We start from the raw sequence: 21,632 nt of genomic DNA, 5'->3' as shown, positions 1-21,632 counted from the left end.
GGTGATGCAATTTTAGAAAAAAAGATTAAATGTGTTACCGCAAAATGTTGCTGAAAAATGCTACTCTGTTTCAACCGTGACCTCCGATGATTCTCGATGATCATATTTAATTCGATTTTTTACATTGTGTTACTTTCATTCGGCGTTCGAAAACGACAGAGGTCATTTCATTTTGACTGGCAGCTGTTCAATTTGTTTGGCCAGTGATGAACTCTTTAGAGCAACATTTTCCAACTTTTTCTCGCAATGAGAGCAGGAGCCCTTCCTCGAATACTAATCAGTATGTTGCATAAATCCATTCACCAGAAAAATCTTATCTCTCCATCAAAAAAAAACGCAAAAATTGTGGCGCATTCGATTAAGAGCAGATTACCATTTTTCGTGAGTTTTATGAACACGACACATGATTTTTTTGAAAAAAAACTACTGCGGCACTAATACTTGTCTCGAGCTTATAACACACTTTTCAAAAAGATTCCCGAATTAGCTCCGACTCTGAAGGTTTTGTTTCCGTTTGCTCTTGATTGATTTTTGAGCAGTAAGAGTACATCTCAACTTTTATTTTTTCTGAAGAGTTTCGAAAGATGTTTATGTTAGTTTTGAAATTCACAATATTTTGGTCGTATGATTCTTATTGCTGATGGAATGCTATATAGTTGTGTTGCCACTATTTTCTGTTAATTATTTCATTAGTGTTCTTTGATTTTAGATCTTTGTCCATTAAAATTTAAAATTTTCTAAATATTCGCTGTGTAGAAAAAATACTTCCGCGTCAGTTCCGCGCGGAAAGCAAACAAACTGGTTCTCAGTAAGTGAAATTCTTTGAGAGAATGACAGTTGACTGCGATTTAAACACAACCACCACTTGTTTCACTGTGCGGGGGTATAGCTCAGTGGTAGAGCGCTCCCTTAGCATGGGAGAGGGCTGGGGTTCAATTCCCCATACCTCCAGAAACATTTTTTACATTCCGACAACAGAACTTTTAGATCTTGGTAAGAATGCCATTTGGAGAATCACAAAAAACAAATACATTGATCAAGTTGTAATAAAATTAATAGAACTAAACCGAACACTAACCTGATGATTAATGTGTTCAAAAAATTGAATTTGATATATTTATTCTGATGTCATCATAACTAAATAATAGTGCGCTTATGTCTCTAATACTGCCTAAAACACAAGTATCAGAGTCAAGAACATTAATAACGGTCATCTGACCTTTTGGTTGAGACGCGATCATTGAATCGATGAGTAGAACGAGCACAGTGGTCAGCCCTTGCCTGTGTCATCTTTCTTTTTGACGGGACAGTTTTGTTTTCTCTGCGCCTCTCAAGTGTCTCACTGTTTTTTCCGCATCGCTTTCCTCTAGTTCGACTACCGCAACGACGCTGACCGCCTGCCCGTAAACGTAGCACAGGGTGTTGTTCTTTTTCCGCTCATTTCCAAATCGTTCGCTCCGGAGGTCGGTCCTCGTCTCATTTTTTCCTCGTCTCTTCTCCATCCCCGCTCCTACGCAGCAAACGGCCAGTGTGTTGTGTGTGGCCCACCGACCACCACAGCCGCCTCCGGCGTACACACTCACAACACAACACTTTTTGCTTCACTTTATTTTTATTCATTCATCATCATCCTTCCAAGCTGTTCGCCTTTTTGCCGTATTGACTCGTGTCATTACCGCAATGAAATTGGCTTACCTAGCAATGGTTACACAGACACCGGTAATCTGTCTAATCTCTCCCCTCCCACCGACCCGTTATAATCATCAATTAATGTGGTAACTCACTAGTTCATTACGATTAAAGGATCACATAAAAAAGCAATAAAGTCAATCAGTAACAATTACTAGTTTTTGTAAATTGTTACTAGTTTTTGAACGTTTGGAAACATTATAAAGACGAGTAAACAATAATTTACATTTCACTGCATTGAAAGTGACGGTGAGTTGTTGAGAATACTCTCAAGCTCGTTGAATAGAACTTTGATTTCCTCGTATTCCTGGTGGTAGAACTCCAATTTCGCCTGAAAGAACGTAATTTTTATAGTGTTTCAATTATTTCGCAACACAATTTTGGTGTACCGTTTTTTCAAAAATAAGGTTCCAAGAAATAGCATATTTTTCTATTAAGGGTTGCACTCAAGTGGAATTTCAAGGCATATTCTTGCAGCCCAACAAGGATTTGCTCACTCTCTCTCTCATTAGTCTTGCAAACTTTTTTAATACAATCAATGAAATCACAAAAGTACATTGATATTTTTAACCGTTTTAAAATTGATTACTAAAAGGTTTACAAATTTTCTGACGTATTACCTTGTTTGGTTTTGAACAAGTACTAAAATTTAAGCGTTTTAAAATTTATCAATTAAAAAAAATTATAGCCGATTACTCTTTCACTCAAAATAAGTGATTGATGTAACAAGTATTTTAATCTTGCCCTTCAATTTCCCAATAGAAAACAATATTGAGCAATATTGCAATTCTAATAGGGAAAAATAACGTTGTCAAAATTTAGAGATTGTTTTTAGAAATTTCGTTTTCACAGAATTCTGAACAGACTCCAAACATATTTAATAAGGCTTTGTTGCGCAACAGTAGTCATCCGTCACCCCTTCTCATTTATGTTAGACCACCTATCTGCAATCCGGTTGTTACCTCAAATGGAGCCCGTTCATTACGAACCGTGTCGCCTTCGATGAGTTCAATTGCGTGAACAATTCGTTGATTTAGACCACGAAGTTCAGCAATAACCGAACTGGGAACCACTCCTAGTTGCATGGTCACCTGACGGGATAGCTCACGAAAGTGAAAGATCACAGTGTTAATTTGTTCCTAAGACGTGTAATTATATATAAATATTGGCTTTCAACATGTACTCACAATGTGACGATAGTCTAGAACTTGACGAGGAGGTTCATACATGTCGCTGATCTTCCGTGGAGATGGATGCACTTCTAGAAATAAAGAATAGATGACATCGACATTTAACAATTATTTCCCTTGAACTCAGTTTTAACCTCGGGATAACAGACGAACTTACTTTTTCAAGGAAAGTAACTATGAGTGAAAAATCTAACTGAATAGGAACGCGTTTTCAATTGTATTGATGGGAATGAAAACGAATGTGTTTAGTTATGTGATAGAGACAACTATCAACACAAAAAATTTCCGCCGTCGTCCACGTAGCTTACCAATTTCGTGTTTTTTCGTTTGTCTTCTCCAACAGGACATCATCCCCATTAAAATAAGAATAGAGTAAGTGAACTTCAATTCCTTGATATGAAAACTGTCATCAATTTCCATATAGCGAATACCCGAACTAAAACTAATTATATTGAAGCGCAGAGGGGTTGGAGGAGTGTATGGGTGAAATTGAAGAAAGTTTATGTCTAGAATCGAAATAAGAAGTACACGCTGGAAGCCTTGGAAACAGCACAAGTGGTGTTGAAGAGAAGAAAAATTTTCTGAAAACGCAATGAGATGTAAGATGAGGCTGAAGACAGAAGTGGACTTAGAAGTGGCTCCGGGTAGCACTCAGCGCCATGCAGGAGCCAAGCACAGATACAACTTTTGTACACGGTAGCTGGCTTTTTGTGTGTGGGAAAGCTCATGTTATAACAAAATACGAGTATCAATTATTTTAGGATCAATCCAAAAATTTCATTTAATTGTACACTTTGCTCCCCGCTTCAATATTTATTGTTCTTAATAAGTTCTTCTTGTAAAACTTAAACTTGCTCAAAGCCTTCATAATCCCCAGCCCAAGTTTTCTTGATTTCAGATGACCGACACCGTGGAAAACTTAACAAAGAATATCGAGGATGCTGAATCAAAGGAATCGCCAAAGCTTACTAGAAAGCTCACGATAAACACTGAGGTCGCAGAGGTTGAAGGCCCACCCGAGAAAGTTGCAAAAGTAGAAGTGGAGGAGTATATGCCAGTGGAAGTCTTGCAGACTATCCAACAACTTTCAAGCCCGAAGCTTGGACATAATGGATTACCATGTCGTCCGAAAGCAATGACATTTGTGAATGGACGCCCGACACTTCCTGAGATGGGACCTCTTCAACAGTGCCAACATCTTCAACAAATCCAAAGCCTCATTCACTATCACGAACAACAAGTAAAATACCGGTCTTATATCCAATTAGATATCCTTCGTCATCTTCGCAAACAACTGAATGATCAAATGCTCCTACACCCACACCGTCGCCATTACGAAGCATTGGTAGAAGCAGCTAAATGCAATCGTCTATCCCCGTTGTCAGTGGCGGAGAGAGCTCAGCTAGAGTACTTCACACAAATGGCTGATTGGACATTGGATGCTCGCGTAAGTTTGGAGGAAGTTTGGAAATGGTAACTCCACGTATTTGGAAAAGGAGAAAATGCGTGTTGCGGGTGGGAAAATCAGAAATGCCAGCGTTCCCTAAAAAATTGTCAATTTCCGTTGTTTCAGGCCAGCTTGCAAGGCAAGGAATCGGTGACCTATCTCACGCTTTTTGGACGCCAAGTTTCTGACTTCAAGTCTCGTCTCAACGAAATTACAACCCATGAGCAGTTCCAGGTAAAAAAAACTTTTCAAAACTGTGACCGGATAAACGTGCTGTGTTGTCTAGTAAATTAAACGTAGTTCAGTTTATTATTCTAAATTCTAAATCATTCTAAAACTGAATTAAATTTGAAATTCATAACTGATGTAATAGAAGTTTCCGCTTTTCTCTGAAATTTTGTACAGGAATAACTACGCATAATAAAATTTTTTACACAGATTAAGATGTGTAGACAATTTCAATTAAATCTTATTAATGAATTTATTGACTTTAAGGTATTTGCACCAATGTTTGCTGAACGCATCGATTATCATCGTGAGCTCATCCATACTCTGAATCGTCGTTCATCTGTAAGCATTGCTTAAACATCTCGTAACATAACAAAAGTGTACATTTGAACAAGAATCTATAACCAAATTTTTGACTTACACACCACTGTTTTTGTCAAAGTATTGACGCTCTCCTTAAATGTTTCTCGCGTGATTCCGACTCCACTTTAAAAGGGAATCAGTTATCCAATCAAAAATGTAATCCGACATCTTTGTACATTGTTTGCTTTTTGAACACGTTGATCGTAAATTCAAAAAGTTAATTCCCTCTACGCTTCTCTCAAATTAAAATATCATTGTATGCTTTTCACAATTTAGTTGCCCTCAGTTACTCTACTTTTGTATTTTTGTATCTAAATTCCTCATCTCTGTCCTAGCTTTTCGAATAACAAACGATATCATTGTATCAATGTCCTGTGAATTTCCCCTTGCAGTTTTATATCGTGATTCCTTCCGTAGACCCTCGGTTTTAACTACTCTATTTTTACTCCCAACACATTTATTTTGTATATTGAAAAAATCCGGCTTGCCAAATCTATACGTTCCTGATTTATTGGATAATGTTTTTTGTGATCAAATCACTTAATTCCATTCATTCTTTCTATCATTCGAATTATTATATTTGAACAATAAATTTTAAACGGAAAACAAGATATTGTGAAATCAAAGTTATGCAAATTTGAATCAAATTAAATGTTGAATTGTTTGGATACTGGAGATAATTGTACAAAATCACAATGCAGACAGTTGCTTGTTGCTGTCAAAAATACAATCATTAGTCCTGAAGGTGTAGTAGCGCCACTGGGAAAATTGCTGCAAAACATGCATGTGGCACCAGAATGACCAAATGCCATATTAATGTCATATTTAAACATTTAAAAACTTGTTAAATTGTCAAAGTTACAGTTTTGACACTTTTTGGAAGCCGCCGAACAAAAAAAAATCTTGTTAAAATCTTAATCTTCGATTTTTCTACTTACGTTTCAAATATTTAGGCTCAAACATTGTAGGGATTAGAACATGCGACAGTGCTATATTTTTATCAAAAAGTGGCAAGTGTCACTTTTGACTGTCCATAAAAATTTTTTCAACAATTTTTGAAAAGTTTAGCTGTGATATTAGGTTATTTTGGCACCATAGTAGGGTTTTTTACAAATACAACACTAGCGCTTTAAATTTAACCACGTTTATTACCTCATTTTTAGGTATGATAGCAAGAATCGACGATGAGTTGAGCCAAGTGATCCCAAATCAATAGGAATGCATCACGATTATGCGGAATCATTTCCTGGAAAAATATTATTTTAAAATTTTAGAAGACCATATAATTATTTATATTTTTTTAATAAAAAAAAGTTCCTGAAAAATCGAAACGAGTTTTTTTCACATAAACATCATGAAACAAGTTACGAAACCAATTTCACCGCTTCCTAAGACTAACTTTGAGTAAAAAAAAGTTTTGATAAATTGTCATGTGTTTTCTAATGTATTTTCAATGTATTTTCTTTATATTGATTTTTGCCACTTGCATTGCCGATCAATGCCACCATTTTTTACAAAATATTTCTAGTGCGTGAATGATATATTAATCTCACTCTATATTTCCTATAATAACATTTGGCATCATTACAATGTTACTGTGCACAAAAGAGTTACATAGTTATTTAGAAAATGTCGCCAATTTCCAGTAAACGACGTTTAAAAGCCCTTTAAAACGTTAAAAAATGAGTAGGGTCAATGGGGAAATCTTTTTTTCAATAAATCTTTAAAAACTGTCGCATGTTTTAACCTCTACAGTGTTGAAATATGAATATTCTGAACATAATTATAACAGGAAACTAGAAGCAAAACCGCTTTTGATCTACGATTTTCAAAAAAAGGGTCCGACTCAGCGTAAAAAATTTCCAGATTTTGAAATGTTTTATTATGATATTGCACCATAAAAATACTTTTTAATACCTTTCTTATCCACTTTTATCGTAGCAGATTACTAATATTGATTACACACATGACTTTTGCTTAAATTTTATAGATGTTTATTTCCTTATCATTTCACCTTAAATTTATCGGCATCATTACTCCGAAACTCCCCGAAAAGCTCTTGTAACTGCATCTGAATTTGACAATGTATGACGTCGCAACGCGTAGACGCTCTCAACGAGAACCGCTGACGAATTTTGAGCTGCAATTAAACTGAGTCAATTAACTGCTCATTGAATCATATCTTCACCAAAACGCTGCTGCTTTCATTTAGCAGGACTATCATTGCACGCAGTTGGTCCTGAAAATAAATAATTTAAGCAAAACCTAAATGCATTGTAAATACCCTATCTGTTGAAGTGAGAGGAATTCTTAATGTAGAAACGCTTAGTATCGTTGATGAAGCTGATGGTTCAGACATTTCATCTACAACTTTAGAAAAAGCTTCTGCAGAAAAGGTGTCACTCAAAACGGTTTGTTTATTAGTAATTGATATTTTATCACATGTCCTGACAAAAATTACTGTTTTGATGATTTGTTTAATTTCTGAATCGTCCGCTTCCAATCGTTCTCCAGAAATGTTGATTTCAATGAGCACATGTGCATTTTGCGCAGTGCTTTTCACAGATGATTCATCCTTTTTTGTAATATTAAAATCGTAGAAGTAAGAATCAGAAATGAAGAAATCCATCTGAATTTGAATTTTTTGAATTAAACATTTATTCGATAAAGCTGAAATACAGAGTTCATTGGACTCAAACGGCAAATGACATTTTATTCGTGAGAGAAAAAAGAAAATCACATCACATAATATTGGGGATTTTTGTTGAAGGTTTACAACTTGAAACCACAAAGGATTTCATGAGAAACAGGAGGCGTGATGATGAGATGAGAAGCGAATAAAAACGAGAAAAATGAGATTCGCAACGAAAATCAAGAATCTGAGAGGCCCAAAAGTTTGGTGTGAATTGAGATGCGGTGACGGGGTGTAATAAGTGTTGTTGTTTTTTTACGATTATGCATTGCATTGGATGTCATGTGCAAAAGCTGAAGATATAGAACTGGGCAGTCATCAGTGTTGAGAGAGTTGAGCAAGACGCATCTTCAGCTGCTGACTGTAACGCATCTTATCCTCCGGCGCGATTGATTGGAGAACACCTGGAAGTGGATAGAGACGTTTCCAACGTTGTGAAACACTTCTCCTACTGTAGGTGCGATATTTCCGATATTTGTTTGGCATGGCACGGTTTACCCAGTACATCTCGGCGCTCCGGCGTGGCACTTGTATCGCAGATTCGGCATCCGTAAAGTCGGCACCTGTAAAATTGAACTTGAAGTCAATCAATGTATCTTTTGCCTGGTTATGAGCCTAACAAGATTTTTTTGCATTTAATATATTATAAATTTTGGAATATGAAAAATTTTCACTTTTTATTTTATAAACTATATCAACGATTGACTTACTCGTGGTTTGATGGAAGCATAGAACGAAAAGTAGAATGACTGCTACCGAGGCGTTGCACATGGCTGAAATGAATGGGGTCACTGAAAAAAGAATGTGAAATCAAAAGTCACAATAGACTATTTGGCACATGCGTATTAATCTGTCTCCAACAATGGCAATTCGAAAAAGTGAGGTGTGATCTTAGAAATTTGAATTGTTTAAAGCGTCGAACAAAGGGAAAATATTTAAAAAATCTCTATTACTTACTACTAGAATAATTATTTTCGAGTAGAAATTGCACGTGAAGATTATGTCAACTAAAACTGCCCAAATAGTTCCTAGTTACAAATGAATGAATTATGTTGTCTAATCAGTTTCCAGTTCAAAAAAAAACATCACAGAAAGAAGCAAACTAAATAGTTTTAAAAACTAAAAAAATACACGTTTCATGTGTAAACTGCTTGTATGCGCTTATTTTGGCCTCAATGAAGCGTCCGAACTTCGGGGTAAATCCGTCTGCTTTAAGATGTCAATGACGATTGAAAGCGATAAGAAATTCAAAAAGTCTCTCTAAGAACCATAAATCAAAAATTAAATGTTTTCATTTGCTTCGATTAACTTTCATTTCAAAGAAAAAACTACGAATTCTTACAATTGAAGAAAATTAACCAAACCATATGAGGAATTGCAAGTGAAGTGAAAACAAGATTAATGTATTTTGACGATCACGCTCCTTTATAGGTAAATGGATAACTACGTGTTTACGTATCACTAAAGATACCACTTGGGAATATTACGCGTTTTGATGAAAATTATCGTATCACAATAACAAAATGTGTCATTTTAGGCTTCGTTTCACGTGGAAATGGGACTTTGGGAATTGGTGAAGTTTGATTAGAAGAAAAATTGTGTATAGTCTGTGATGAAAAATGTATTCAATGATTGTTCAAACTCAAGGTAGGCACTGATATTGTAATGAAAAAAGTTGTCATCAAAAAAGAACACATTCTAGAAATTTTGTAATTTCAAGAACAATCTCAACGATTCGTCTGATTTTTTACGGACGTGACCATTCAAGAATAAATTTCGTGTTTTATATATTTGATCTTTTAAACGCTCATCCACCATAAACATAAATTATTTTTAGTGTGGAACTTTCTATCAACATCAAAAAAATACTTGGAAATAAAAACGATTTTCAAACTATGCAAGTTTGTTTTCTCAAAAAATACTAAGCTTTGTAAATTCTCTTACTTAAATCAGTACAGCCAAACACTTCAACTTGCAAAAAAGAAACCAATTAAGGTAAATACTTGAACAATGCGAAAATAGTCTATCTTCAATTTGCTATTATATCCAATTCAAAAAAAAGCTGGAGAATATTTTTTTCAGTTCATTAAGATTCCGATGAGTACTACATATCAATCTGTAGCCCGATATTTTTGTTTTTATGTAACAAACAGCTTAATTTTAGTCGGAATATGAGAATTTCAGATTCCAAATCTGTTGTCTATATTTTGTCCAAATTCATTGTAAAACAAATTCTTCAATTTTTTACAATTTTTAAAGCTTTACTAAAAGCAAACACGCGAGAATAAACACATTTAGAACAATAATCGCCAAGAATATTTAATTAAGTTTTGGAAAAATTACTAGTAAATATAATAATTAAAGACCATGAAAGAATGAGAAATTGTACCGAGAACTCAAAAATGTAAAAAAAACAACAACAACAAGAACAAAATTATCCTTAGATTTATTTTGAATTCAAGTTTAATTAGTAGATCTAAAGAAGCAGTTTCTGACTTGTAATTGTCTTAACCCAACAATTTTGAAATAAATTCTTCGTCAAGAGAGTATTTATTTATTTAAAAGCGAGACTTTTTTTTGGCAACAATTTTATTTTGGTGGTTCTTCGCGCACATATCAAAATGAATAGGACACATCAAAAATGATTCCATCAACTCTCAAACAGAGAGAAACTGACAGAACCTGACTAGAATCTTCCTAATCCGAGTTCGCAACACTCCAACAACAAATTAACATTGCATTGAGAAGGCCTTTTGTGTTACGTCAAAGGTTCGTTGAATCCAAGTCTAATGATTTCTAGGTTTTTAGAATTAAAAAATAACAAATTTCAAAAAAGAGTAGTGAAACGACTATTACAACTGCTCGATCTATCCAACAATGAAACCCTAGTATGGTGGGTATTCCGTTGAAAATGTGGGAAATGTAAGAAAGGAATGAAAAGAAAAAAAATGATGAGGGCCAGAATAAAATACAACAATGACCAGGTAGACCTATGAAAAGGAGTCCTGATGTGAACAAAAGAAGGAGTTCTGATACTTCACAATTTTCGATGCGTTTAAGTTTCCAGAAGTCAAACTTCTCTTGTAAAAGTGATATTTATTTCAAGACTAATTCCCAGCTGCTGCGACAGAGACAAACTGACAAATTAAAGATTTTACCTAAATTTTTCCTTTTTTATTGACATTTTGGCCACAAAAGTGAAAATTTGAACTTTTTTTTTGAAAAGTATTATTATGATGTTGGTAGTTTGGAGTTATTTTGGGATTACAAAATTTTCAAATAATGTATCTAACAAGTTAAAGTTAAGTTAGTAAGTTAAATAATTGAATACATAAATCTTATGAGAAAATATTGAAGTATGTATATTTTATAATAAAACTATGCACCGTTGACATACTAAAAATTATAATTATAAGGGAATGAAACATTGTCTTCCACCTTCTAAAACTTTTATTTTTCAACTTTATACATTGGCCGCCGAAATTTCTGCAAATGGCATTTCGCAGTTTTTGTGTTATTAAAATTGGATTTTAGTGAGTGTTACTAGCTTTAAAGATTGTTTTGATAATACTGCTCAGACAGGTGCGAGTCACGGCTAACCGACTCAAAATCACTGCTAATTAGCTTTTTGACCAGGGATAGAGTCAACCGGGCTAGCTCTGGTTTCTCGCTAATTAGCTCTGGTTTTTTGCTAATTAGCTCTGGTTTTTGATACCGAAAATGAAAAACTTTTTTTTTGACAGTTTCCTGTCCCCGCAGTTGTTCCCACCTATTATAACCCTGCCGTCCCATTCTGGGATACCGCGTCTCCCACATCTTGCTCTCCCTGTCATGTCCGGCTCTGTTTCTGCTCCCAACCCACTCTTGTCAAATCAAATGTACTTACTGGGGATTGAACCCGCATTGCTTCACACCGAACGCCGACGCCTTACCCATTGCGCCGTCGCGCCTCTTGTGAGGCTTCTATCGAAAGAAACTTGAATAACGAGATAATTCTCGTGGAACACAGCATCTACTCCACCATCCAAAATTTGTTTGCGTCCGATTTTGTATGTCATCGATACAAATTGAGCGACACCATTTCTGAAAAGCATTTTGGAGAACTCCTTCTCCGAACATTTTGTTCACTATAGTGTTCACTATAGCACACTAAAATCTTGATGTATATATCAAGATTTTAGTGTGCGAGGAAAAGCACCCAAAAATCCTATGTGCTATTACGAATCATCCCCCGAACAAATAATAATTAAAAAAAACAACAGTTTTATTTTGATAAAAATCTAACATTTAATAGTCTACTTCTTTCCTTCCTTCTCGTTTGAAGTGGCAGCGGCAGTAGAGGTGTCAACGACAAGGATGTTGGGACATCTTCCGTAGTGTGGTGGGCTGGGTCATGAAGGCTTCCCTCTGAATGCTGGCTGTTAGTATCCCTGTTGGTAGACGGCTGATCTTGCCGTTCTCGTCGATCTGAAAATATTGAAATTTGGTTTTGGCACCATATCAAGATATTAATCGTCCCAAACTTTCTAGCCGGAGCTGATTCTTCTGGAAATAGACACTTCGCTTACCTTGAAGTACTTGGGGGACGGCGAGCTTGACTTCCTTTGGCTTATATTGTTCTTCTTTGGAATGGTGTAGACCTTTTTCTTTCTTTTCTTGGCTCCTCCGAGAAGCTCACAGTTGACGTAGATGGTAGCCGCAGCCTTGATTCCACAGTCGCTATTTCCTAGCTGACAACTGAAACAGGTATAAATTATAAATGCGTCCGGCAGAGTCGTACTCAAAGCAGCCCGAGGAATGTCAAGCTCAGCTTTTCGAGAATCGACGTGAAAGGAAAATTACCGGCAAAGCAGAGTCTTTGCTTCTCCTCTGTAATAACATGTTTCTGTGATAAATAAAACACCAGATAGCTCTACCTTTACAAGTGAAGCCGTCTTTGAAGGGTGAAATGAGTTTCTGCACAATTGAGGATTTTCGTTGATTTTTCGGCATTAGCCGAACAAACATCTGTAGTTTCTTCCTCTTTTTCTTCTCTTGAGTTGTTCGTGGCTGGCGGCATGAATTCTCCATCGTCTAGAGGAACTTCCTTTTCCCCATTTGAAATTTAGAATTATACAAAAAACTATTTAAAAAGTTGAGCAAGTTCAATACCACACGGTAATTATGAATAAACAATAAAAATAAATAAATAAGTTATTAAAAATCAGGTTCATAAAATCAAATGAAAGAAAACAAAAATCAATATTAATTGCTAATTAGCACGGATTTTCTGCTAATTAGCAATTGTTTGCTAATTAGCCGTGGTTTTAAGCAAATTAGTTCTGGTTTTTTGGTGTTTTGCTAATTAGCATTGATTTTGAGTCGGTTAGTCGTGACTCGCACCTGTCTGAGTGGATAATAAATATGAATAAATATTAAAGTGAAACCGGAAATACTACCATAACTTTTGAAAAGACAGGAAATTTTAACAATATGCTAAATTAAACAATAGAAGGATTTGTATGCGGAATTTTCAAAGATTAAAAAATAAAATGATTCCTTTAGTTTTATTTGCATTCTATTTCAAAAACCTAGCCACAATAGGAACACAATAGGAACGCACAACTTCATCCAGAAATAGTTGGATTATCGTAGACGAATTTCTCAAGATACATCGGATTTAGTAAATCGGCATAGACAATGATGAGAAATAGTCAGTACGCATTCTCACATTGATAGGAAAATATTTGAGAAAACAAAATGGATTTGTGACAAATATTGAACTCCGAAATAGCATTGGATATGCGAGTTAGGACATATGAAGTTTTCATAAATAATCTGATTTTAAAATTGGAGTGAAAAATGATCTACAACAATTTCAATTTTTCTTAGCAATTGATTGAACGCTCAATTCTCAAATTAAAAAAATTCAAGCCAACATCGAAGCTTGATGAATCTTCTGAAACGACTGAAATTTCGAAAATATTATTAGTTACACATTTTAGAATCAAACTGGAGAACATAAATGAGTTTTAATGTAATAATGTTCTGCTTGAACTGCTGCAAAAATTGTTCGCCTAATGAAAATATGATAACCGGCAGTACATAAATTTTCAGTTTTGCTGTGACGAATGCGTAAAGCTGCTTTTTTAATCGTAGTTCGAATAGAGAGATGGTCTCAAATGTTTTTTCCGACGAGTTTACTTTTTGCTTATAAAGAAAAATTTTAGACGCTATTATTTTTATTTGAAAATAACACATTTTTTGCAACATTGAAGTTCATCTCGGAGATTGCGACATTGAGTAGGTAGTTTTAAATAATTCACGTTCTCACCTAGATACGTAGAAGGCTTCCTTATTTAAAATTACTCTGGTCACTGATCATTTCTAATCAGTGCTCTTCTTCGCTTTTGCTCACTAGTCCATGAATATGTTCTCAACAATTTTTAAACCACGATTTTGACAAATCATCAATTGGAGTTAAAAAATGAAAATTGAAAAAAAAGGTAAAATTGTTTTATAAGAAAAAAATATTTGTAATGCGGACGAGTGATGTTATATTCTTTGAAATTTTGATGGATTATTAGAGTACAATGGGTGATGATGGGCGTACCTTGTCGGATCTTCAAATAATGTGAGATGGGCAATGGCTCTCCGAGTTTTCGCAATGTATGAGTAACATCTATATGCGGTGTAAAGGGCATATGCTTTCAAAAGTGTGTAGACACACGTGAATATGATTTTCACAATTAAGAAGCGATGAAAGAAGTGCGAGGAATTAGTGCGTTCATCTTCGTCTGAAATATTTATGTAATTGAACGTGTTGAATAATTCAAAACTAAATTTAATTATTATTTTCAACCACATGAATTCATTTCTACCGTTCTATCTCTATTGAACTAATTTGAATCGAAGTAGATCACCGAAAAAAGCAAAATAATTTGGACCCGATATGAATAGACGTCCAGAAAATTGCTTGAAAAAAGTTCGATAATCAAGGACTAATTGTTAAAACTTTTAAAAGTTGTCAAACTTATACAGTATCGACCAATATTCTATTTGCTTTCGGTTTTACGGTGTTTTGCGTCAGTTGCTCAGAAAAGTATAAATCAAACATGACATTAGCATGAATGACATGAATGGTTGCATATTAATTTTTCAAACTTTTCTTTTTAACCCAACCAAAACTTTTCATTCTAATTTTTAAATTTCCAGTTATTTGTAACTCACTATTCTTGCTACGTTTGCAATTGTATGAGTAAATTATTGGAAATTTTCATTGAAGTACTCTGATATATTGAACTTTGTCTCAACTTCCTTTGAGAAAATGGAAATTTAAATATAGAAAAACTGTCCAAAAACATAAACTTTCTTTGAAAACTACATTTTCTTTCCAGTTGCTATCAAAATCAAACCTGTTACAATGAAGAAGAATAAAAGTGTCAGAAAAAAGGAAAGGAACATGAAAATCCGGCAGCATACACCTATCATGTAGACCTCTATGTATGCTAATCGAAACGTTCGAATTCCTTGAATAAGGAAAAACACCAATACTGAAATAGTTTTGATATCATTTTTTGTAGGCACCAATTGAAAACAGTTTTAACGTACCTAGTTGAATGCAAGTAAATGTGAATCCAGCAATTATTAGGTATGGAGGAAATGCTTCTCGAACAATGCTCTCTGCAGTCCAAAATGAACACTGGGAGACTATCCACATTATTTCGCAATAAGCTATCCACAACGTTCCAGTCTGGAACATTTACATCTTTGTGAACCACTAAACTTGAATCTCAAACAAACCCTTATATGCATCACTTTAAAACAGCACAGTGGTGATGGCAACTTTTTCACAACGGGATATACACCATTTTCATTGATATGCAGCTCTTTTTCGTGTGCAATGCTCATCTGAAAAAAAATAAAGAAGTTTTTTAGCGGATTCGAAATATAAATTTTGGTGTTAAAGCTTTTTCATTACACCGCAAATGAAGAATGAAGAATGATGTGATGCGAATGGGGTAAATCTAAACAAGCCGGAAGCACAAAGGAAACCATAAATTTAAGACGTTCTAAATGACACTAGAATCGTGTCGTTTATTTCACGTGTACCGCGTGTCTCAATTTTCAAAAAAAAACCTTGCATTCAATCAATATTCACAATAAAAATATGCTTTTTGTTAAGAAACGTATTTATACATACGTTTCTTAACAAAACGTCAACAATTTGCTGAACGAATGCGGTGAATTTCACAAGTGATCTTTTATGACTTTACCCCTATTTAAATATGTACCGCAACTCGCTTTTTGTTCGTTGGCGGGGGTATAGCTCAGTGGTAGAGCGCTCCCTTAGCATGGGAGAGGGCTGGGGTTCAATTCCCCATACCTCCATGAACGTTTTCCTCTTCTGACGTGAGTTTTCAAATTAGGTGACAGTAGCTCTCTAAACGTTTCAAGTATTTTTCACTACCTTGTCAGGATTTGTATATACAATAGCAATTGAATAAGACATTTTAGTTAGTAAAATAACAAAAGCGTGTGGGTGTTTGGACGAAATAAATGCTAAATGCAATAATATAGACTTCCTCAGTGTGACAATGACACTTTCATGACATTTTTGCAAACATAATAATTACTAGTCACGCAACCCAAAACGCACACACGCACAAAAACATGTTTTGTAAATTTCAATGAGTTCTATAAAAATAACTGAACAAAATGAAGCAAACGAGCTGTTTCAATTTGATTTGTTTATTCTGTGTTTTTAATCAAATTTTTGCTTTGAAAATAAACATTTAGCAAAAAAAAAAATGAAAAACCGGAAGAAAATGGGTGCATCCTAAACGGATCAAGTTTGACAAGGCTCAGACATTGAGGCACGTTTTTTTCCAAAGAGGGAAGAAATGCTTTTCTAAACAAAATTAGCAGACCGAGTGGAATTGAAAAGTGCAAATGAGGTGAAGCCAATTCGGGAAAGCGTTCAGAACTTGTCACAATTGGATATTGTTCCAATAAAAATACGTCCAACGCAGACATATTAATGCATAAAATGATCAATTTTCCACTGGGCCTAACCACAATTTCATTTTAAAATTAACAATCACATTTACTAGTATCTTATAGCAGTTCTAAAAAGTGTATATAGAAGTCGTTTTCTGGAAAATTTCCCAATATTTTCCGAATAATTGGTTGCAGCAGTTTTTGGTAAGAGATACACAAGTGTTCAATTTTAATTTTACTCTATTTTCTATGAGTAACAATAATATTAAAAAACTTACGAAATAACAAGTCTTCGCATAATTATGTATATGAAAATAGGACACATTAATAAATTAATAGCACTTACAGTGTCAATAAAAATGTAAAATTTGATTAAAAATACATTTCTCATAATTAGCTATAAATCGTGTTACATTTTTTAGTGCATCAGAAAAACTCAAAAACAGAAGTTTTGACCTTCTAGTTGTGCACTTCCTCCAGTTTTTTGGCAAGAAGTAAATCATCAGGGTAAAAGAAATTTATGGAAATCGATTCCAAGATTAAAATCACACAAACTTAAAACACAAAATAATTGGAGAACTATGACTCGATGAGAAACGAGTGGAATTTGTCAAATTGAGTGAATTGGAGTCAATCTGAACACGTCGTGGGTGCACAGAAAGTTGTCTTACAAAACTTGTCTAGGGGCAGCTGAGCTCCATTGTAATGAGTTGTTGTACCCTCCCTGCCTAAATTGGAAAAGTGAAGGATGTGTAGCAGGAAAGGACGCATAAAATCATGGGAAAGAAGCGCTACGTAGTTTCGGGGGCAGATGAACTAATTTCGCCAGGAAAATGTCATAAAAAAGATCCTTATTTTATCGTGTTCTAGCTTGTTAGTCTTGTTTGGGTCGGAGATTAAAATGCCAAAAAAAGTTCTGGCGGAAACAGAGCAAAAAGAAATCCATTTAGAAATGGGGAAAAGCGAGATGATATTTCTAATTTTTGGTTTCAATGTTTAATTTGATTGTAAATCACAAACCCCGTGACATTCAGTATTTGCTTTTTATTTTAAAGTCAAAGCCCAGAGAGTACTAAATATCATATTTCTGATGTTTTAGTATTATATGTACTTGTATTATTCACATTCAGTGCTTTTTGTGATCAGTTGTTCAGACATTTTTATGGTAAACCGGGTTTTTGCTAATATTATCTGGGCTTTATTTTTGAGAACCTTTTATTCTACGTCTACGAACATATTGTACATATCGTATGTACCAATTGTTTGTAACACATTATTAGAAATATCACTCTGAATTAAATTCAAACTAAACTTTGTATCGATTAACAGATGAAAAATCTGATTACTTGTGTATTATTTACCCTCATTAAAAAAAATCTTTAAAAAATTAAATAAAAACGTGTTGGGTTTTTTGTATTTTTAGGTTTAGATGATAACCGTTTCTCAGCCTATAGGGAAAACGATTTATTAAAATGGATAAATAAATGGAAGTTCGATTATTTTTAAAAATGAGGGAAAATAATACACCAGCACAAAAATTTTTAAGCTTATAATATCCACTTTCCTCTTCAAATCAACAAATAGGGTACAAAAAGTAGAACATTATAAAGTTTATATCAAACACTTTTTACATCTTGTACTTACCTTTGCTCTGATGACACGAAGAAGGTGTAGACAGAATATAGTTAGTTGACTACAGAAGTTCGTGATAGGAGCAAATGTCTTGACCAGCACATCGAATATTATGGTCATTAGGTGAGCCTTCGCCACAAACACCATCGCTTCTATAGTTTTTGTTCTTCTTCCTTATTCATTAAAAATTCAAAAATATATATACAGCAATAAATTGTTATTAATAACACTTCCCGTCGATCAGAGTTATTTTGAAGAAAAAATAAAACAAAAATTATTCGTCTTTGGAAAGCTTGTTGATCAAAAATGGGCAGACACGAGGAGCATTGCAGAAGTAATGGAGTAATTGACCACCAAATATTTTTGACGGCACTTCTTTTTCTCTTCGCCGTTTTCAACTCATTTTCTGAATGTTCATCTCTGAATTTTGAGTCGTCAATCATAAATTATTAGTAGCTTTGGAGGAAAATAAATATGTAAATGCAGTGTAACAGCTGACGGTGTTTTCGGTGTAGACGAGAAGGGTTTGGCGCAAAATAATTTCATAATGTTTTCTTTGAGGGAATTTTTTTCGCATTTTCTCACTTCCTGCTCCTTGAAAATCTAGTGTTCAGAAGATTACGTTTACTGAACTAAAAAGGGTATTGTGTATTTAGTGCTGTACCCCAAAATGCTTGCAATTTTTCAAAAATGAGACATGAATATTCTCTGTGTAATTTAGCCTTTAGAATAATTATAAACACCAAAATAAGAATAATTGTTACGTGTTCACCACAGTGATATGAAACTTGTTTTACAAACACTGTGCATAATTTTTTTCAACATCCAAACTATACAAAAATTCAAGATATCTCTGAAAAATTTTTGAAGCTTGAAATTATTACAAATATTGGCTCAACAACAACTTGTATCAAGCAAGTTTTGAAAGTTTTGTAAACTTTCTAAATATTACAAAAAGCATGCTCATGCTGAATACCAAAACTTAAAACAGTTTTCAATACGTTGATAGCACATTCATTTCCTTCCAGTTAAAATACTAACTGAAAAAATAATCAAAGAACACCGACAGTTCACTAACTATTAATCTTTGGCGAACAAATTAGGAAAGTGATCAGGTTTGTAATCGAAACCGGCGAACACTGAAGAATGCGAATTTTCCACCCATTCTCGATACAAAAAGTTCAGAGTAGTCATAACATGTGTCACATAAGTTTTCGTGGTGTATAGTGCGTACTGTAGGTTTCTTGCCCTTTGGAAACGTTCGTTCCTTATTGAACAAGATCTGTTGAACTTTTCAGGCTATTAATAAAGTTCTCTAAACTGAAAAAAAAACAGTTAAATAATGAAATTAACAGAATATTCATGAGAAGTTATTTTAAATATGACAATGGTTTCTCGCAAGTAAAATATACAAGCACCAACGTGAATCAAATTCTTAAGATATCAATATATATATATATATATATATATATATTTGTCTTCGGTGTTCTTAGATTTGTATCATCAATGCTTCACGTCCTTTATTGATAGCCGTCTTACGTATTATAGAATTTACAATATCTGATGATGTAAACTGAAAAATCTTAACCATTATCGCTGTCTAGAACTAAAACTTACACAACTGTGTGTGCAAAAAACAATTATTTTAACATGCTCCACAGTTTTCGAATTGTGATATGCAATACAGAAATAGTTTCGGTCTTCGCCATACTTACCAACAGCCAGAATGTTTGAGATTTTGATCCGAGATGTCTGAAATGAATTGTTTACGCATTTACAATATTGAGAAATAATTTCTTACAAACGGAATTTGGACAACAATTTCGCTGTTAGAAACAGTCATCATTGAAACTCTCGTTGAGCATTCATTTCTCGTTTTGCAATTTATTGATGTGAGCACACCATGGACTTGTTTCCCAAAATTATTTGTATCTTTTTCGGGTGTAACTTCCATAAACCCCTTGTAAATTATTTCGAACATCAAATGATCAATTACTTCGGGTGAATCTTCACTTGGATTTCTGAAAATCTAAAGTAATATAATTTGCAATAATAATTTGCTAGTTCGCTGTAAGTGGAATGATCAAAAAAGAAGTACGACAACTTTCAAATCAAAAAGTTTAAAAAGCTAGGTAGATTCAAAGCTATCGAATTGATAAACTGACCTTCCATATGCAATTCCAGGAAACAAGTAAATCGACGTAGCATGCTGAAAAATGTTTATTTTTATTGTTGCAATTACGTTTCTAGTCCAACCTGGGTTCTAATTTTGTCAGCCATATTTTTGTTCTCCAATGTCAACCGTTCTATTTCTTTGTCATACATCGCTTTGTACGTGGAAGCAACAGAAGTTGTGATTATGTTCATGCGATCCGCGTCAGAAGTTTCCTCCAATTTGAACGGTTTTCCTAACTGAATCTGAAATTTGCTTTTTCATTAAACATCAGTATAAAAGTCTACACTTACAACTCCTTCCATACACATCTTGTCTTGGTAATATTGTGCTAGTTGCAAATGGAACTGATAGTAAAAGTTGTTCCCTTTTGTTCCATCATCTAGTTTCAAGTTAACAGCTCCATTAAAACTGCTGAAAAAATTCATCCAATCATTAAACACGTGCTTTGGATGTTTGGTCTGTTGAATTGAAGGTGCGGAAATGATTGGAATTGATGGAACTGGATGCGACATATTCTCCATACAAATTCTTTTTTCAGGCTGTGGTTTTTCATTAAATATTTTTCGTTTTTGAAAATTCTCTTCAACTTGATGACTGAATGAAGGTAAAAAACAAGACGATGAAGAGATGTGGGGAGTTATTTTAGTTGCAGTATTAAGACTTGAAATTGAGGACATCAGCTTGTTTATGTCCAAAGTATGCAAACTATGGCATTGTGGGCACGAAGTTGGAAGCAATGTCAATCCTGCAAGACTGATCTCCGGATTCGTAGTCACACAAAATTTGTGTTGTTGTAAGAAATTATTCAAATTAATTCAGGGCCTTTCGCTAAACACATTTAAAGTTGAAAAAAAACATTCATTAAACAAATTTCTCAATATTTGTTGTTTGGCATGAAACGTGAAAATTTTTTTGAGCATTTTCTTTTCAAACCGATTTTATCTACGGTTACCTAATAAGTTTGAAATTTTTCTATTAACATTTTAACAATAATTATGAGAAATTGGAATATAGAAAATTCTCTAATAAAAACTAATACCTGAAATTAACGATATTGACACTGATGGTCCAGGGGACGATGTTATAACGGATGGTGCATTTCTAATATTCGTATCCATTGAAGAAAGTCCAAGTCCTTTCACGTCATAAAGTTCGTTCATGGATGCATTCATGAAAAAATGCAACCGTTCCGCCTTCCCTTCCTCTATTTATTTAATTCGAAAAGGGAGGGGTTCA

The 21,632-nt window shown here is 34.2% G+C and overlaps 5 protein-coding genes, 3 non-coding genes and 1 pseudogene across 13 annotated transcripts; 3 read left to right on the top strand and 6 right to left on the bottom strand.

Moving 5' to 3' along the window:
- Nucleotides 1–874: 874 nt before the first annotated feature.
- On the bottom strand, nucleotides 875–963 carry F34H10.7. The gene has a single exon (NR_071860.1). It is a non-coding gene; the product is annotated as an Unclassified non-coding RNA F34H10.7 (non-coding RNA).
- Nucleotides 880–951, top strand: F34H10.t1. Its single transcript has one exon. It is a non-coding gene; the product is annotated as a tRNA-Ala (tRNA).
- Nucleotides 964–1,771: 808 nt separating the features above from the next.
- Nucleotides 1,772–3,127, bottom strand: F34H10.5 (Mediator of RNA polymerase II transcription subunit 22). Its single transcript, NM_001029456.4, has 4 exons — nucleotides 3,037–3,127; nucleotides 2,877–2,950; nucleotides 2,652–2,828; nucleotides 1,772–2,020 (listed from the first exon to the last, which is right to left on the bottom strand). Exons 2-4 carry the CDS (start codon nucleotides 2,916–2,918, stop codon nucleotides 1,919–1,921), a joined length of 321 nt encoding a protein of 106 aa, NP_001024627.2. The 5' UTR covers nucleotides 2,919–2,950; nucleotides 3,037–3,127; the 3' UTR covers nucleotides 1,772–1,918.
- A 650-nt stretch (nucleotides 3,128–3,777) lies between these two features.
- F34H10.3 (uncharacterized protein) lies at nucleotides 3,778–5,519 on the top strand (the record flags this gene model as incomplete). The annotated part of the gene is made up of 3 exons (NM_077223.7): nucleotides 3,778–4,326; nucleotides 4,453–4,560; nucleotides 4,822–5,519. 3 exons carry the CDS (start codon nucleotides 3,778–3,780, stop codon nucleotides 4,909–4,911), a joined length of 747 nt encoding a protein of 248 aa, NP_509624.1. The 3' UTR covers nucleotides 4,912–5,519.
- A 45-nt stretch (nucleotides 5,520–5,564) lies between these two features.
- Nucleotides 5,565–7,546, bottom strand: F34H10.9 (annotated as a pseudogene). The gene is made up of 5 exons: nucleotides 7,202–7,546; nucleotides 7,106–7,156; nucleotides 6,932–7,057; nucleotides 6,070–6,163; nucleotides 5,565–5,688 (listed from the first exon to the last, which is right to left on the bottom strand). Coding segments are annotated over exons 1-5 (740 nt in total).
- Nucleotides 7,547–7,560: 14 nt separating this feature from the next.
- Nucleotides 7,561–18,367, bottom strand: C11E4.8 (the record flags this gene model as incomplete). 4 transcript variants are annotated; one of them, NM_001373442.2, is made up of 8 exons in its annotated part: nucleotides 7,561–8,013; nucleotides 8,062–8,172; nucleotides 8,320–8,400; nucleotides 14,202–14,385; nucleotides 15,004–15,141; nucleotides 15,200–15,341; nucleotides 15,392–15,499; nucleotides 18,233–18,367. In NM_001373442.2, the coding sequence occupies 8 exons, from the start codon at nucleotides 18,365–18,367 to the stop codon at nucleotides 7,983–7,985; spliced, it is 930 nt and encodes a 309-aa protein (NP_001360621.1). The 4 variants fall into 4 exon arrangements, with proteins under 4 accessions (NP_001360621.1, NP_001360656.1, NP_001360622.1 ...); NM_001373443.2 differs by lacking the exon at nucleotides 18,233–18,367 and adding an exon at nucleotides 16,059–16,100 and having other exon boundaries at nucleotides 7,983–8,013; nucleotides 8,320–8,382; NM_001373445.3 differs by lacking the exon at nucleotides 18,233–18,367 and having other exon boundaries at nucleotides 7,617–8,013; nucleotides 8,320–8,382; nucleotides 15,392–15,505.
- On the bottom strand, nucleotides 12,336–12,679 carry F34H10.1 (putative ribosomal protein F34H10.1; the record flags this gene model as incomplete). Its single annotated transcript, NM_001373444.1, has 3 exons — nucleotides 12,336–12,346; nucleotides 12,452–12,478; nucleotides 12,526–12,679. 3 exons carry the CDS (start codon nucleotides 12,677–12,679, stop codon nucleotides 12,336–12,338), a joined length of 192 nt encoding a protein of 63 aa, NP_001359527.1.
- Nucleotides 15,908–15,979, top strand: C11E4.t1. Its single transcript has one exon. It is a non-coding gene; the product is annotated as a tRNA-Ala (tRNA).
- A 1,193-nt stretch (nucleotides 18,368–19,560) lies between the features above and the next one.
- On the bottom strand, nucleotides 19,561–21,584 carry C11E4.7 (PID domain-containing protein; the record flags this gene model as incomplete). 2 transcript variants are annotated; one of them, NM_001270151.4, is made up of 7 exons in its annotated part: nucleotides 19,561–19,793; nucleotides 19,838–19,972; nucleotides 20,022–20,241; nucleotides 20,386–20,429; nucleotides 20,477–20,638; nucleotides 20,687–21,141; nucleotides 21,436–21,584. In NM_001270151.4, 7 exons carry the CDS (start codon nucleotides 21,554–21,556, stop codon nucleotides 19,710–19,712), a joined length of 1,221 nt encoding a protein of 406 aa, NP_001257080.1. The 2 variants fall into 2 exon arrangements, with proteins under 2 accessions (NP_001257080.1, NP_001257081.1); NM_001270152.3 differs by lacking the exon at nucleotides 21,436–21,584 and having other exon boundaries at nucleotides 19,710–19,793; nucleotides 20,687–21,073.
- Nucleotides 21,585–21,632: the final 48 nt, after the last annotated feature.

Source organism: Caenorhabditis elegans, chromosome X (genome assembly GCF_000002985.6).
Source record: "Caenorhabditis elegans chromosome X".
NCBI classification, from domain to species: Eukaryota; Metazoa; Nematoda; class Chromadorea; order Rhabditida; family Rhabditidae; genus Caenorhabditis; species Caenorhabditis elegans.
This window is presented reverse-complemented; position numbering and strand designations above follow the sequence as displayed.

Excerpts from the sequence above, each read along its gene's own strand:
- F34H10.5 (NM_001029456.4), bottom strand. The coding sequence starts at position 2,918 with ATGTATGAACCTCCTCGTCAAGTTCTAGACTATCGTCACATT. Across the intron at positions 2,829-2,876 it reads TTCTAGACTATCGTCACATT|GAACAAATTAACACTGTGAT; the intron begins GTGAGTACATGT and ends TACACGTCTTAG. Across the intron at positions 2,021-2,651 it reads ATGAACGGGCTCCATTTGAG|GCGAAATTGGAGTTCTACCA; the intron begins GTAACAACCGGA and ends ACGTTCTTTCAG.